The sequence below is a fragment of the Labeo rohita genome, chromosome 6, assembly GCF_022985175.1.
Source record: "Labeo rohita strain BAU-BD-2019 chromosome 6, IGBB_LRoh.1.0, whole genome shotgun sequence".
NCBI classification, from domain to species: Eukaryota; Metazoa; Chordata; class Actinopteri; order Cypriniformes; family Cyprinidae; genus Labeo; species Labeo rohita.
The window spans coordinates 32,703,986-32,716,681 of record NC_066874.1 but is presented as its reverse complement, the minus strand read 5'-3'; the positions used below and the strand labels follow the sequence as shown (position 1 = coordinate 32,716,681).

At 34.9% G+C, this 12,696-nt stretch overlaps 2 protein-coding genes and 1 long non-coding RNA gene across 9 annotated transcripts in view; 2 read left to right on the top strand and 1 right to left on the bottom strand.

Moving 5' to 3' along the window:
• The window catches only part of LOC127166917 (uncharacterized), a 75,386-nt gene extending 69,648 nt beyond the window's left edge, over positions 1-5,738 (top strand). Inside the window, exon 3 of the long non-coding RNA XR_007827945.1 lies at positions 5,646-5,738. This is a non-coding gene — a long non-coding RNA (uncharacterized LOC127166917). The remainder of the gene's footprint in view (positions 1-5,645) is intronic.
• Positions 1-8,702, bottom strand: part of adora4a (adenosine A4 receptor a) — an 83,980-nt gene extending 75,278 nt beyond the window's left edge. For 2 of the 7 annotated variants that reach the window (XM_051112605.1, XM_051112603.1), the window contains exon 1: positions 7,165-7,398. In XM_051112605.1, coding sequence (XP_050968562.1) covers positions 7,165-7,273 — 109 coding nt within the window. In that variant the 5' untranslated portion in view covers positions 7,274-7,398. Of the gene's footprint in view, positions 1-4,636; positions 5,778-7,164 lie in introns of all 7 variants that reach the window. The other 5 variants (XR_007827944.1, XM_051112607.1, XM_051112606.1 and 2 more) reach the window with 5 other exon arrangements.
• Positions 8,703-8,793: 91 nt separating this feature from the next.
• LOC127166911 (adenosine receptor A1) lies at positions 8,794-11,699 on the top strand. Its single transcript, XM_051112609.1, has 2 exons — positions 8,794-9,369; positions 10,279-11,699. The coding sequence occupies exons 1-2, from the start codon at positions 9,038-9,040 to the stop codon at positions 10,964-10,966; spliced, it is 1,020 nt and encodes a 339-aa protein (XP_050968566.1). The 5' UTR covers positions 8,794-9,037; the 3' UTR covers positions 10,967-11,699.
• The last annotated feature ends 997 nt before the right edge of the window (positions 11,700-12,696 follow it).

Below are 12,696 nucleotides of genomic sequence, written 5' to 3'. Positions count from 1 at the left end.
CAGACGTCAAGCAACTTCAGATTCACTACAACTAACAGCTGATGCCGCTATAGGTAAGATTAAAATTGTACTTCACTAAAAAAAAAAATCTAATTTAGTTGGTCTTTTTAACATTTCTATCGAAAAACAGATATTAAATATTAAATATTTAGCAACTTAAAGCTCACCTCAAACTCTTTCATCGTTAAAAAAAGCAGTGTCGCGCTGGCTTCCTTGAGAGACACAATGAGCGAGAGTAAAAGCATATCATTATGAACACCAAGAGAAAGAGTGGCTGGAGTATCTTTAACCAAGTCTGTATTTGTAATTGTTGAAATTGAATAAATTAATACAAATTAATATTACTAAAGTATCATACTGTTTTTATTACAGTTTTTATCATTTTTAGTTTATTCTGTACTGTTACTTTAATTTATTTTTTATTTTATTTTCTAAGCAATACTGCTATTTTATTTGTTTATATAATTTACTATGTCAGAATGTTTATTTTTAATTATATATATGAACAGTTAATTTGCAAAAACAGATAACTCTGTTTTTAAAATGTTCAAAAATCATATTTTTTATGTTATCATGATTTTATTGTGTTTTATTGTATTAGTTGACTGTATTTTTAGTTTTTTTCACCTAATCAAAATAACTCAACTGCAGTTTGATTGAGATTAATTAAAAAGCACAATGAAAAAACATGATTTTTGAAAACTGTTAAAAATGGAGTTATCTGTTTATGCAAATTAACTCTTCATATATATGTGACCCTGGACCACAAAACCAGTCATAAGGGTAAATTTTTCGAAATTGACCTTTACACATCACCTGAAACCTGAATAAATGAACTTTCCATTGATGTATGGTTTGTAAGGATAGGACAATATTCGGCCAAGATACGACTATTTGAATATATGGAATTTGAGGGTGCAAAAAAAATCAAAACACTGAAAAAATCACCTTTAAAGTTGTCCAAATGAAGCTCTTACTAATGCATATTACTAATCAAAAAAAAAGTTTTGATATATTTACAGTAGGAATTTTACTAAATATCTTCATGAAACATGATCTTTACTTTTTTGCTTTTTGGCATAAAAGAAAAATCAATAATTTTTAACCATACAGTGTATTTTTGGCTATTACTACAAATATACCCCTGCGACTTAAGACTGGTTTTGTGGTCCAGGGTCACATATATCCTGACCCTCTAACACTAGCACTCTTTATTCCATTTCTATTGTTTTCTTTTTATTTATTTATTATTTAAAAAAGGACCCTGTAACACTGGTCTTCTGTATTCCATTTCTACTCTATCTACTTGTTTTACATTTATTTATAATTATTAAAAAACAACAGCCTTGCTACACACACCTCATTAGACTAACTGGGACTTGTAAGCACAAACTGATGCTCTTTTGTTGGTTTGATTGCTTCTTTTGCCCTTATTTGTACGTTTTGGACAAAAGCATCCGCTAAATGTTTAACTGTAAATCTAAATTTAAATAAAGAATTACACTTTCAGTGACTTATTCTAAAAAGAATATTATCAACATTGTTTAGATAATATGAAAGTCACAAATAACATCCCATATATGTATTTCATAATGTATAATAATGACGCTTTTTTTTTTTTTTCATTTTTAAACAACTTGTTTTGCACATCATTGCAGGTTCATGCTTGTAATATGGTATAGACTAGAGATGCACGATATTGGATTTTTGCCGATATCCGATATGCCGATATTTTTTCATCTCATTTTGGCCGATACCGATACCGATACCGATATATATCATTTTATTTGGAAAGTTAGTTTTTAACAATAACTTATTCGTTAGGATTAAATAAATAGTAATGAGTGGTTTACATTCAATCCCTTCTTTTTCATCAGTAGACTAGCATTATTTATGATCTGAATTTTGTAAATTAAGTTCACTTTTGCTATGTTATAAGCCGAACTTCGGATGCTTTCACTTTCGAATTCGCAATCTGAATACAACATTTCAAAACGAAAACAGAAAAGTAGAACTAAACTGGGTGACTGTGAGGGTGCTTTGCGGGACATGAACAGGACATAATTCATTGCTACAATTTCTTAATTCGTTCCTATGATTTATTAATTTATTAATTTGTAAAATGAGGGAACGAATTAATATGTAGTATTAATGAATTGTTAATTTATTCCCACGAAATATTTTATTTCCCACCCGCAATTTATCACAGTAAGAGATACGAAAACATGGATTAAAAGTGAATGACAAGAAAATAAACCTAAGAAATTAAAGGGTGAGACGGTGAGGATTTGGGAAAATAAAAATATTAAGTTATGTGGCAATTCGTGACCAACTGGCAAAACAGTACACTTTTTTTGCACAAGAATACCAACATGTTTACCTTCTCTGGTTTAACAAGCGGTCTTTTACCCTACTCGAAAACCAAATCCTCCGTCCGCCATCGTTTCCAGAATAGTCGCGTTCTTTTGCCGTCACCACCTGGCTCGTGCTGACACTACAAATACAAACCAGGCTCTACACCCGAAGCGCTCACAACGAAAACTACTCTTTGCGTGATCAGTGAAATCCTGAATATGCCACGGCTTTGTAACTCTGTAACCCGCGCTGTATGGAGCAGTGCGACCACGTCAAATTTTAACTTGCACATTTAAAAAAAAAAAAAAAAAAAAAGTGACAGTTTTGATCATTCTAGAGCCCTGCAATACAAAGGCATTCAACATGGAAAGAAAGTAATAGAAATGTAGTCACTAAGTCATGTTTAATTATAATTTCTAATTATTTTATACGGTGCACTGCGCTCTGACAGGGCTGCGGGACACGAACATAATTATTTCCTACAACTTGTTAATTCGTTCCTACGTTTTATTAATTTATTAATTTGTAAAATAAGGGAACGAATTAAAAAGTCGTATTAACGAATTCTTAATTTATTGCCACGAAATCTTTTATTTCCCACACGCAGTTTACCCGCATAAATGATCCGACAACATGGATTAAAAGTAAATGACAAGAAAACAAACCTGCGAAATTAAAGGGTGAGACGGTGATGATTTGTGAAAAGAAACTATAAATATTATTAAGTTTGTGGCAATTCGTGACCAACCGGGAAAACAGGACACACAGCCGCTTATGGCTTTAAATGTATTGGCTCGAACTGCATGAATCCAAAAGTATGGTCGCTACTAACATTTGCCTGCTAACCAATTATTTAACTTATAAAGAATGCTTTGTACCTCACTTGTGTCATATTCACGAAAAATGTTTCATATGAGCAACAGTGTGTTTTGCCGTCGCGCCGCCGAAGAAAGAGAATTCACTGACCGCGCGCCGTAATTACTTTTTATTTTAAATGCAGATCATGTCATGTGCAAACACAGCCATTGGGTTTCAAAATACAACAAAGAGCACCATAAAACCATTTAAAATGTGCATTTAGCGATCTAGTGACTGGATATGAAACAGGCAACAGTAAATTATCCCAAATGGAACAACGGCGCGCTTTCCTCCTATAGCCGCTGCTGCCACTGCACGTGCTATTGCTATGCATCATTCTGTATGTGTATTCTCAGTTTAAATGCAGCGATACAAAACAGTGAATCTACTCCTCATTCAGTCAAAACTTTGCTTCAAGAATGAGCCACACTGCTGACGTGATCTAATCCCTAGCACACCCTTAGCACATGTGAGTTAACATATTCATCTTATCGGCAAAACATATCGGCATAATTTTTCATATCGGGCCGATGCCGATATTTACATTTGAAGTCATTATCGGCCGATTCCGATATCAGTCCGATAATATCGTGCATCCCTAGTATAGACATATTATTGTGCAGTAAAGTACACATACATGTACACTATTAACCACATTCAGCCATAAGAGAAGGCATACAGTAGCTCAGTCAATCATTCAGACACGCTCAGACTTTAACTGTGGTGTTTTGAGACACTGGCATAACTGTGTAACTGCAACCTCAGTAAGATTAAAATTCATGTTAAGCAATATTAAAGATGTGTTCTGATTTTGGCACAACACAGAACAACGTGTTATTTACCACCCAGCCAAATTTGAATGCTGAAAACTGCTAAGTAAATAAAACAAGCAGTATTCACCACTCGCAAACGCTGGGGGCGTGTCTGTTGTCGCTGAAACCACGCCCACTCGCGGGAAAGCTTACGCCTCTCTCAACTGTCAAACACCGCTACACGCTGAATGGATGACTGAGGTGTTTTGTAAATGATCGCAACCAGGTAATATGCATTTACATGACGAAGGCATTGCTAGCTAGCAAACTGTAGGCTGTAGTAACTAACAGTAATGACAGTAACTCGCGATTGAGCAGTCGAACAGAGTTAAATTTACGTCAGGATTTGGTCAGTTACCCGGATGCACGGCCGTATTGACGATACTCGGATTTAAACAACTGCATGGATTGCACGGTTAATGTACTACCGAGTATGTTGTTCTGCTAATTTATGCTGTCTAAACCACAGGAAAAACGTGTGGAAGCTGCTAAATCATATATAGAAAGACTTAGTAAACAGGAAAGAATGCAATATTTTAGAAAACTAAAGTTAATAGATGGTAAAGAAACGTACAAGCAGTATGAATTAAGATAACAGTCTAATATTTCACCTATCCGACTGTTAATGATAAAAACAAATACAAATGTTGTTAAGATTTTTGCCATGGAAATCCTGGTTCAGTTTGGCCAACCACAAACGCCTTTTGTTACAGTTTTTTTCTTCTCATTGATTTGTTATTACTTTTAGCAGTCTATATTACTCCAAAACATGACAATAACTGACCATTTTCAGCAGCAATAATCAGCAAAATATGCAGGGTTTATTTGGTTTAGTGGCATTGTTTACATTCAGTGCCACCAATATGGCCAATTAGTGACATAGTTCATAGTTCAGTCTTTGTAATGTATTTTCATAATGTTTAGAAACAGTTGTCTGAATTTTACTCTGAATTTGAACTTTTACACTGACTCTACTTTAGACAGGTTAGAAAAATTAGAAAGGTTTAGTCTGAAAAAAACTGTATTGCAATTATATATACAAAATGAATTAAATAATTATTCTTTAGTCTTTAGTTCTTCTCTGGAGTCATGTCATTGGCTCCTCCCTCTGAACTGATTTTGTCATTACGTGGTCCATCATGGCTGTCAGTGGTATTACTAGCAGGAGTCCTGCTGCTGTTTGTATCTGCCTGCTGCTGTTGTCTAGTCACTCTCCTCCAAATCTTCCCGTACTCTTGCTTTATCTTAGGGATTCTGAAGGCGTACACTACAGGGTTTACCATCGAGTTGGCATGAGAGAGGAGAATGCCAAAATACAAAGCAATAGACGGTACATTTATATTCTGGTTATAGAACGTGATGGATTTTATCATGTGTAACGGCAGCCAGCAAATAACAAATAGAGCCAAGACTAAAACCAGAGAGCTGGCCAGTTTATACTTCTTTTGGGTGTATGTACCAGTTTCAGGCCCCAAACCTGCTCTTCTACTCCTAATTTTAAAAAAGATATAGCAATACAAAGCAATCATGATTGCCAGCGGAGGAAGAAAACAGCCCTCAAAGATGAAATGGATCAGGTATGTATTAGGGATGACAGCAATGAACTGACAGTCTATGGAGGTGGAGTTGTAATGTGCCAATGTGTCATGGTTGTACCATCCAAACATGGGTAAGAAGCCCAGTACAGATGCCAGTATCCAGCACACAGCAGCAAGGAACCATGAGCGCCTCTTAGTGACTGTGGACTTGTACCTGCAGAGCAAAGAAGAGCCTTAAAATCAAATTTGCCCAATATTACTTAAAATGAACATCTTATAATTTGATGAATGTTACAAATGTGTCATTTTGCATTAAGGTCTGAAAGTGCTTTTATTTCTTATTATAATAATTACGTATTTAAAATATTTATTCAAATATATTATCCTAATAATATAATATTTTAAAACAATTTAAATATTTTTTATTACAAGAAAAATAAGTTTTATAAAACGGATAGTTCCGGTCTTTGATTCTGATTGGTTGAGCCGTGTTCGAAGCTGTTGTAAATTACTCTACAAACATACGCCTTTGTGTCGAGCCTAACAACGCCCTACAGCGGTTATAAATTCACTGTTAACCACAGCTTCTTGGGGCTTATTGCTTTAGAATAAAAAGTTTAATTGAAAACTGAATTCATAAATTTGAGAATATTCTATAGAATCTTTATTTGACTAATTATTTGATTATTTGATCTGACGTTAGTAGAGAATCTTAAATATTTCTTCTTCATTTTACATTAAAAAAAAATCTTTGTTTGAAAGGTTTCACAATTCTAAAACTTTCTCTTTACTTCCAGGTTTAAATTAAGAACTAAATTAAGAAAATTCATATTTCTAATGTTGTCTCGAAATTTTAAATGTGTCACCTCTCCAACAAATAAATAATATGTGACCATGGACCACAAAACCATTCATAAGGGTCAGTTTTTTTAAATTGTGATTTATATATCATAAATAAGCTTTCCATTGATGTATGTTATGTTAGGATAGGACAATATTTGGCCCAGATATAACTATTTAAATATTTGGAATCTGAAGACGCAAAAAAATATAAATAATGAGAAAATTGCCTTTAAAGTCCAAATGAAGCAATGCATATTACTAATCAAAAATTAAGTTTTGATATATTTATGATAGGAAATTTACCAAATATCTTCATGGAACATGATCTTAATATCCTAATGATTCTTGGCATGAAAGAAAATTTGACAACTCTGAACCATAATGTATCTTTGGCTATTGCTACAAATATACCTGTGCTACTTAAGACTGGTTTTGTGGGCCAGGGTCACATATAAAATAATATAATATAATATAATAAAATATAATATAATATAATATAATATTAAAAGAACATTATTCATTACAAATAATATTATCATGCATGATGCATGAGCTTTATTTGATTATGTATTTGATTATTTGACCTAAAGATAGTACAAAGATGTATCAAACATTTTCTTTTTGTTTTTTTCAAAATTCTAAAACGTCCCCTTTATTTCCAGGTTTAAATTAAGAAAATCCCATATTTTCAATGTGGTCTCAGAGTTTTGCTTTCAACAGATTTGACACACATTAAGGCCCTCTGGAGGCCGACTCACCTGAATGGGATCCGAACCCGCAGGAATCGGTCCACAGCGATGGCCAGGAGCGTGAGCACTGACGCTTGCAGCGGTACGATGAGAACACAACTGATGAAGAGACAGGCATAGAAAGGAATCTTCACGTGGATGTCCACAATCACAGCCAGAGGAATGGCCACAGCCCCAACCAGGAAGTCAGCCACCGCCAGCGACACAATCAAACAGAAAGTGGGTTTGTTCAGGGCTCCACTTTTCCACACGGCCCAGATCACCAACACATTGCCCAGACAGCATCCCACTGCAATGAGCACTTCAAGAGAGATGTAAATGGATCTTCCACCTAATACCATTGTGCATGCAGGACTGGAAACCTCTATGTAGGTCCTACAAGTAAAAGCTGTTGTAATAGGCAGAGAGGAAATAGACAGGCTGTTTCGTCTCTCCGGAAAAAAAAAGTGTCATCATTTAGTGGTTTCAGAACAATGCGAATTACAATCATTTGTCTCAACTCTAAACCCACTTGTCACAGAAAACAACATTCTCACACAGGGACTCTCTATAGGTGTAATGGTTTTTATACGGTACAAACCATATTTTCTATCGCCCTACACCAACCCTACACTTAGACCTACCTGTCACAGGAAACTTTCTGCATTTTTACTTTCTCCAAAAAAAATAATAATAATAATAAAAAAAGAAAAAAAAACTCATTCTGTGTGATTTATAAGCTTTTGTAACCATGGGGACCTCAATTTAGGTCCCCACTGTGACACCAGTCCCCGTGAGTGTGTGTGTATTTAGATTTAAGTCCCCACCAGGATATATAAACAAAACACGTGCACACACACAGAGTCAAGCAACTTCAGATTCACTACAACTAACAACTGATGGCGCTATAGGGTAAGATTAAAAGTGTACTTCACTTTAAAAAAAAAAAAAAAAAATTCTGTCATTTACAAAAAAATGTTGAGTAGGCTAGTTTGCATTAAAAGATATTACTGTTGATCTTTTTAACATTTCTATCGAAAAACATATTAAATATTAAATATTTAGCAACTTAGTAGTAGTATAATAGCTCACCTCAAACTCTTTCATCGTTAAAAAATGCAGTGTCGCGCTGGAATTCGTGCTCAGTGTCTAGGAACTAGCCATATACGGAGGTCTTAAAAGCTATGAGAAGTGATAAGGCCAAGAAATTATTGTATTTGTTTAATAAGTGTGATTTTCTTTAATACCCTACATTGTTTATGGTTGCATGAATATATTTTATTTGGATTAATTTCTTGTATGGCGGTTTGTTTCTCTATGATTAATATGAATGTCTCAGTCTTTGAGGACAAATGCAAAAAAGAATTGATTTTTTCAATAACGTGAACTGATGAATCATGCACAGTAAGACCGAGAACAGGTAAATAAATAAAGTCATATTTGATTACTGCATATCAGGAGCACAATAGAGATTGCAGATGACTCACTTCTTAAAGCGATCAAACCAGCAGCTTCCTGCTTTACCAGCCTTGAGCTTAGCCACAATTTTATGGCACACCCGCCACAGGGCTGCACTGTTGCTTTATTAGTGCTTTAGGTGCCAACATAGAACTTAGAGCACATAATATTTATAAATACAAATTTCTAAATAGCTCAAAAAGTAGAGCATGGCAGTAGCAATGCTAAGGTCATCTTTGAATCTTTGAATGGGAAATATCTTAATTTTTAAATATAATTTTATGTGTGTGCGCATGTGTGCTTATGCCACTTTGAAGTACTGACCTTGCAATAATGATCTGCGTGTGAGCATATTTGACTCTGCATGTGTGAAGTCAACTTCCTATTTAAACCACCACTTCTTTAAGTAAGTTCCTGTACAGTTCCTGTGCTTACTCTCATCATCATGGCCAATGGTGAGAAGGAGATCTATACTTCCCTGGAGGTGCTCATCGCTTTAGGATGCTGCCTGGGGAACGTGCTGGTCATCTGGGCGGTGTGGTCATGCCATGCCTTGAGTCAGACAACATTCTGTTTTGTTGTATCTCTGGCAGTGGCTGATCTTCTGGTGGGAGCAGTTGCCGTGCCTTTCGCAGTGGTGGTTGATGGACACTTGGAGACTACGTTCCACTGCTGCCTCTTCCTCAGCTGTGTGGTCATTGTGTTAACCCAGGCCTCTGTTCACTCCCTGCTGGCCATCGCCGTGGACCGATACCTGCGTGTTTATAACCCTCTCAGGTCTGAACGTTTAATAGTCATGCTTTTTTGCAATGCATATTTGAAGGCTTACTTGTGTGACAGTCAAGTTGATCAAGCTTGCTGATAAGGAGGAAATCAAATGTTTGCAGATGATGCATGTTTATCTGTATCATACAGAGTAACATGCAACTTGAAACAAAAACACTTCAAGTCAACATTAAATCTAAATGGACATTTACAATCTTATAGTACATTAAGAATGTTTTTATTTATTAGAAGTCTTATCTGCTATCAAACACTGCCTCTGCCTAATATGATTTTTTAAGTATTGAAATGCCAGCTTTTCATGACCCAGTTGATTCCAAGTTTGGGGTCGGTAAGAAATTATTGTTAAATATTTTAAGAAATTATCCATATTTTTATACTTTATTCAGCAAGGGTGCATTAAATTGATCAAAATGTGATCAAAACATGTTTCAAAAGAGTTCTATTTCAAATAAATTCAGTTCTTTTAAACTTTCTATTCATCAAGAATCCTGGAAACAAAAATATATCACAGTTTTCATAAAGAGATATGACGCTGCACAGCTGTTTTTATCATTGATGTGCAAATCAGCATATTGGAATGAATTCTGAAAAATCATGTGACTGAAGACTTAAGTAATGATGCTGAAAATGCATCTTTGATCACAGGAATAAATTACATTTTAAAATATATTACAGTAGAAAACAGTTATTTTAAATTGTAACAATATTTCACAATATTACTGTTTATTTTATTATTATTATTTTTAATGCATTTTGAATAAATGCAGCCTTGATGAGCAGTCTTGAGTCTTTCAAAGACCTTAGGAAAAAAATCTTACCAACCCCAAAATTAAAATTAAGTGTAGAAATAAATAGCTAAGAATATATATTTTCTCTTCAAGTATTCTTTTTAATTTTCAGGTACAGAGGAGCAGTCAAAAAGAAGCACTTATGGGCCGCGGTCACTGTATGTTGGCTCTCTGCTTTTATACTTGGTTTCATCCCATTGTTCGGATGGCACCAAAAAAACCCCACAACCCCTGAAAACTCCACTATTACATGTAATTTCCTCACGGTCATAAACATGTCCTACATGGTCAACTTCAACTTCCTCGCCTGCAACCTTCCACCCACCATCATCATGATGGTCCTGTACTTGTTACTCTTCAATATGATATCCAAACAGCTGAGAAAAGGAGTCGGACGCCCTGCGGAGTCCAGGTCGTTTTACCGCAGGGAGCGGAGACTGGCCAATTCTCTGGCTTTGGTTCTGGTTCTGTTTGTCGTTTGTTGGTTCCCGCTGCACATAATGAACACGCTGAACCACTACAACATTGTAACAGTGGACTCTGTTTTCTTTCATGTCGGGATCCTCCTTTCTCACGCTAACTCCGCCATTAACCCCATAGTGTACGCTTTCAAGGTGCCTAAGATTAAGATGGCATATAAAAGGATCCTGACAAGGCTGACAAGCTCAGAGCAGAGGGAAGATCCGAGCAGCCAGACTTTGGATAACAACGCCAGCAGCAACTCAAACAGCATCGCCAGGTGCAGCATGAAAATAAAACCACAGGTCGTTTTGATGGCAAATCAGGACGGTCAGCAATAAGTTTACAATAAGTAGGGGAGACCAGGCTAGAAGTTTATCCAGCAGTGGTTTTGTATGTTGGTTTCAAATGCCTAGTTCGAATCTACACTGTAATACTAATGTCATCATATTTTTGTACTAAACAGAATAAAACCCAACCGAGACACCTAAAAACAAGGACCAACTGTATAAGGAAGAGACTGAATATATGTATGATATATTATGGTACATATGTATAGGATTTTCTTATTAATAATATCTGCAGGATATCTATTTTTATGCATTTATTTGTTTTGTGTTTCTTAACTTTTTATGTGACAACGCCCCACTATGGTTATAATATGTGTTTCAATTATTTTTATTTTTTTTAAATCTATCTATATATATATATTTATAATTTTTTAAAATCTCACCGACAGTCTTGGCAATGGATGATGTAAATAATCTACTGTTCAAACATCTGGGGTCAATAAGACTTTTTTTTTTTTTTAAGAAATAAATTTATATTTGTATTCAGCAAGGATGTATTAAAATGTAATTTACAGTAAAGACTAACATAATGTTACAAATAAATTCTATTTCAAAAAACTTTTGAACTTTCTATTCATCAAAGAATCCTGAAAATAAAAATGTGTCACAGTTTCCACAAAAATATGAATCGGTAAAAACGCCATCAAAATCAGCATATTAGAATGATTTCTGAAGTATCGTGTGACAATGAAGACTGGAGTAATGATGCTGAAAATTCAGCTTTGATCACAAGAATAAAGTACATTTTAAAAAATCTTCAAATAGAAAGCAGTTATTTTAAATTATAAAAATAATTCACAGTATTACTGATTTTACTGCATTTTTGATCAAATACATGCAGCCTTGGTGAGCAAAAAAAGAGCAGAATTGTTTCATTTGAATGTTATACATACATATATAATATAAATACTATAATATACATATAAATACTATGTGTTATTATTAAAATCCATCCAACTTCTGCAGCCCTGCTCTCTAGACATTGACCCTGGTCACTTAAAAATATTGTTTAAGCATTTTAAAAATATTTAATGTCATCGTAATGAAGAGGAAGAGAAACTGACAGAGTCATTCTGAGCCTGTACTTTTTTTTTGTTTGTTTTTTGAGTCATAATGTACAGCATGTCAGACCTTTCGCATAACTTCATGAATTTCACATTTAAAGAAACAGCCACACAATTCTGTGCTCATTTACTCACCCTCATGTTGTTTCAAACCTGTATTTCTTTCTTCTGTGATGAAAGATGATATTCAGGAGTATGTCCATGCAAAATGCTCTTTTTTAGCTCTGAGAAAAAAACAAAAAACATTTTTACCTATCCCCAAGTGAATATTTCACTTTTTAAAATCCTGTAACTTTCTGTTTGCTCCAGGTTTAAATCAGATTATCAATGTGTTCTCAGACATTGCACTCTGCTGTATATTAGACTGGACGTTCCCTCTGTAGTCTCTTTAATTGATTTACTGGCATCGGGCCACGTGGAAGCGAACAATGCTGATCCTGAGGGAACGTTTGGAGCGTGCTGGATTCCTGTGAAAAAGTCTCAGTTTTCAGCGGCCATTTTGTTCTTTCTCTGTACGGTGTAATATCGGCCTCGGTCCAAACGGCGCACGCAGAATGAGCAGGATTTATGATGTTCATCTCCCACATTATTACTTTTCCTAACATGGCTTGAGTTCATTTTGCTGAGTGAAGTTGAAAAATATGAAATACACCTTTT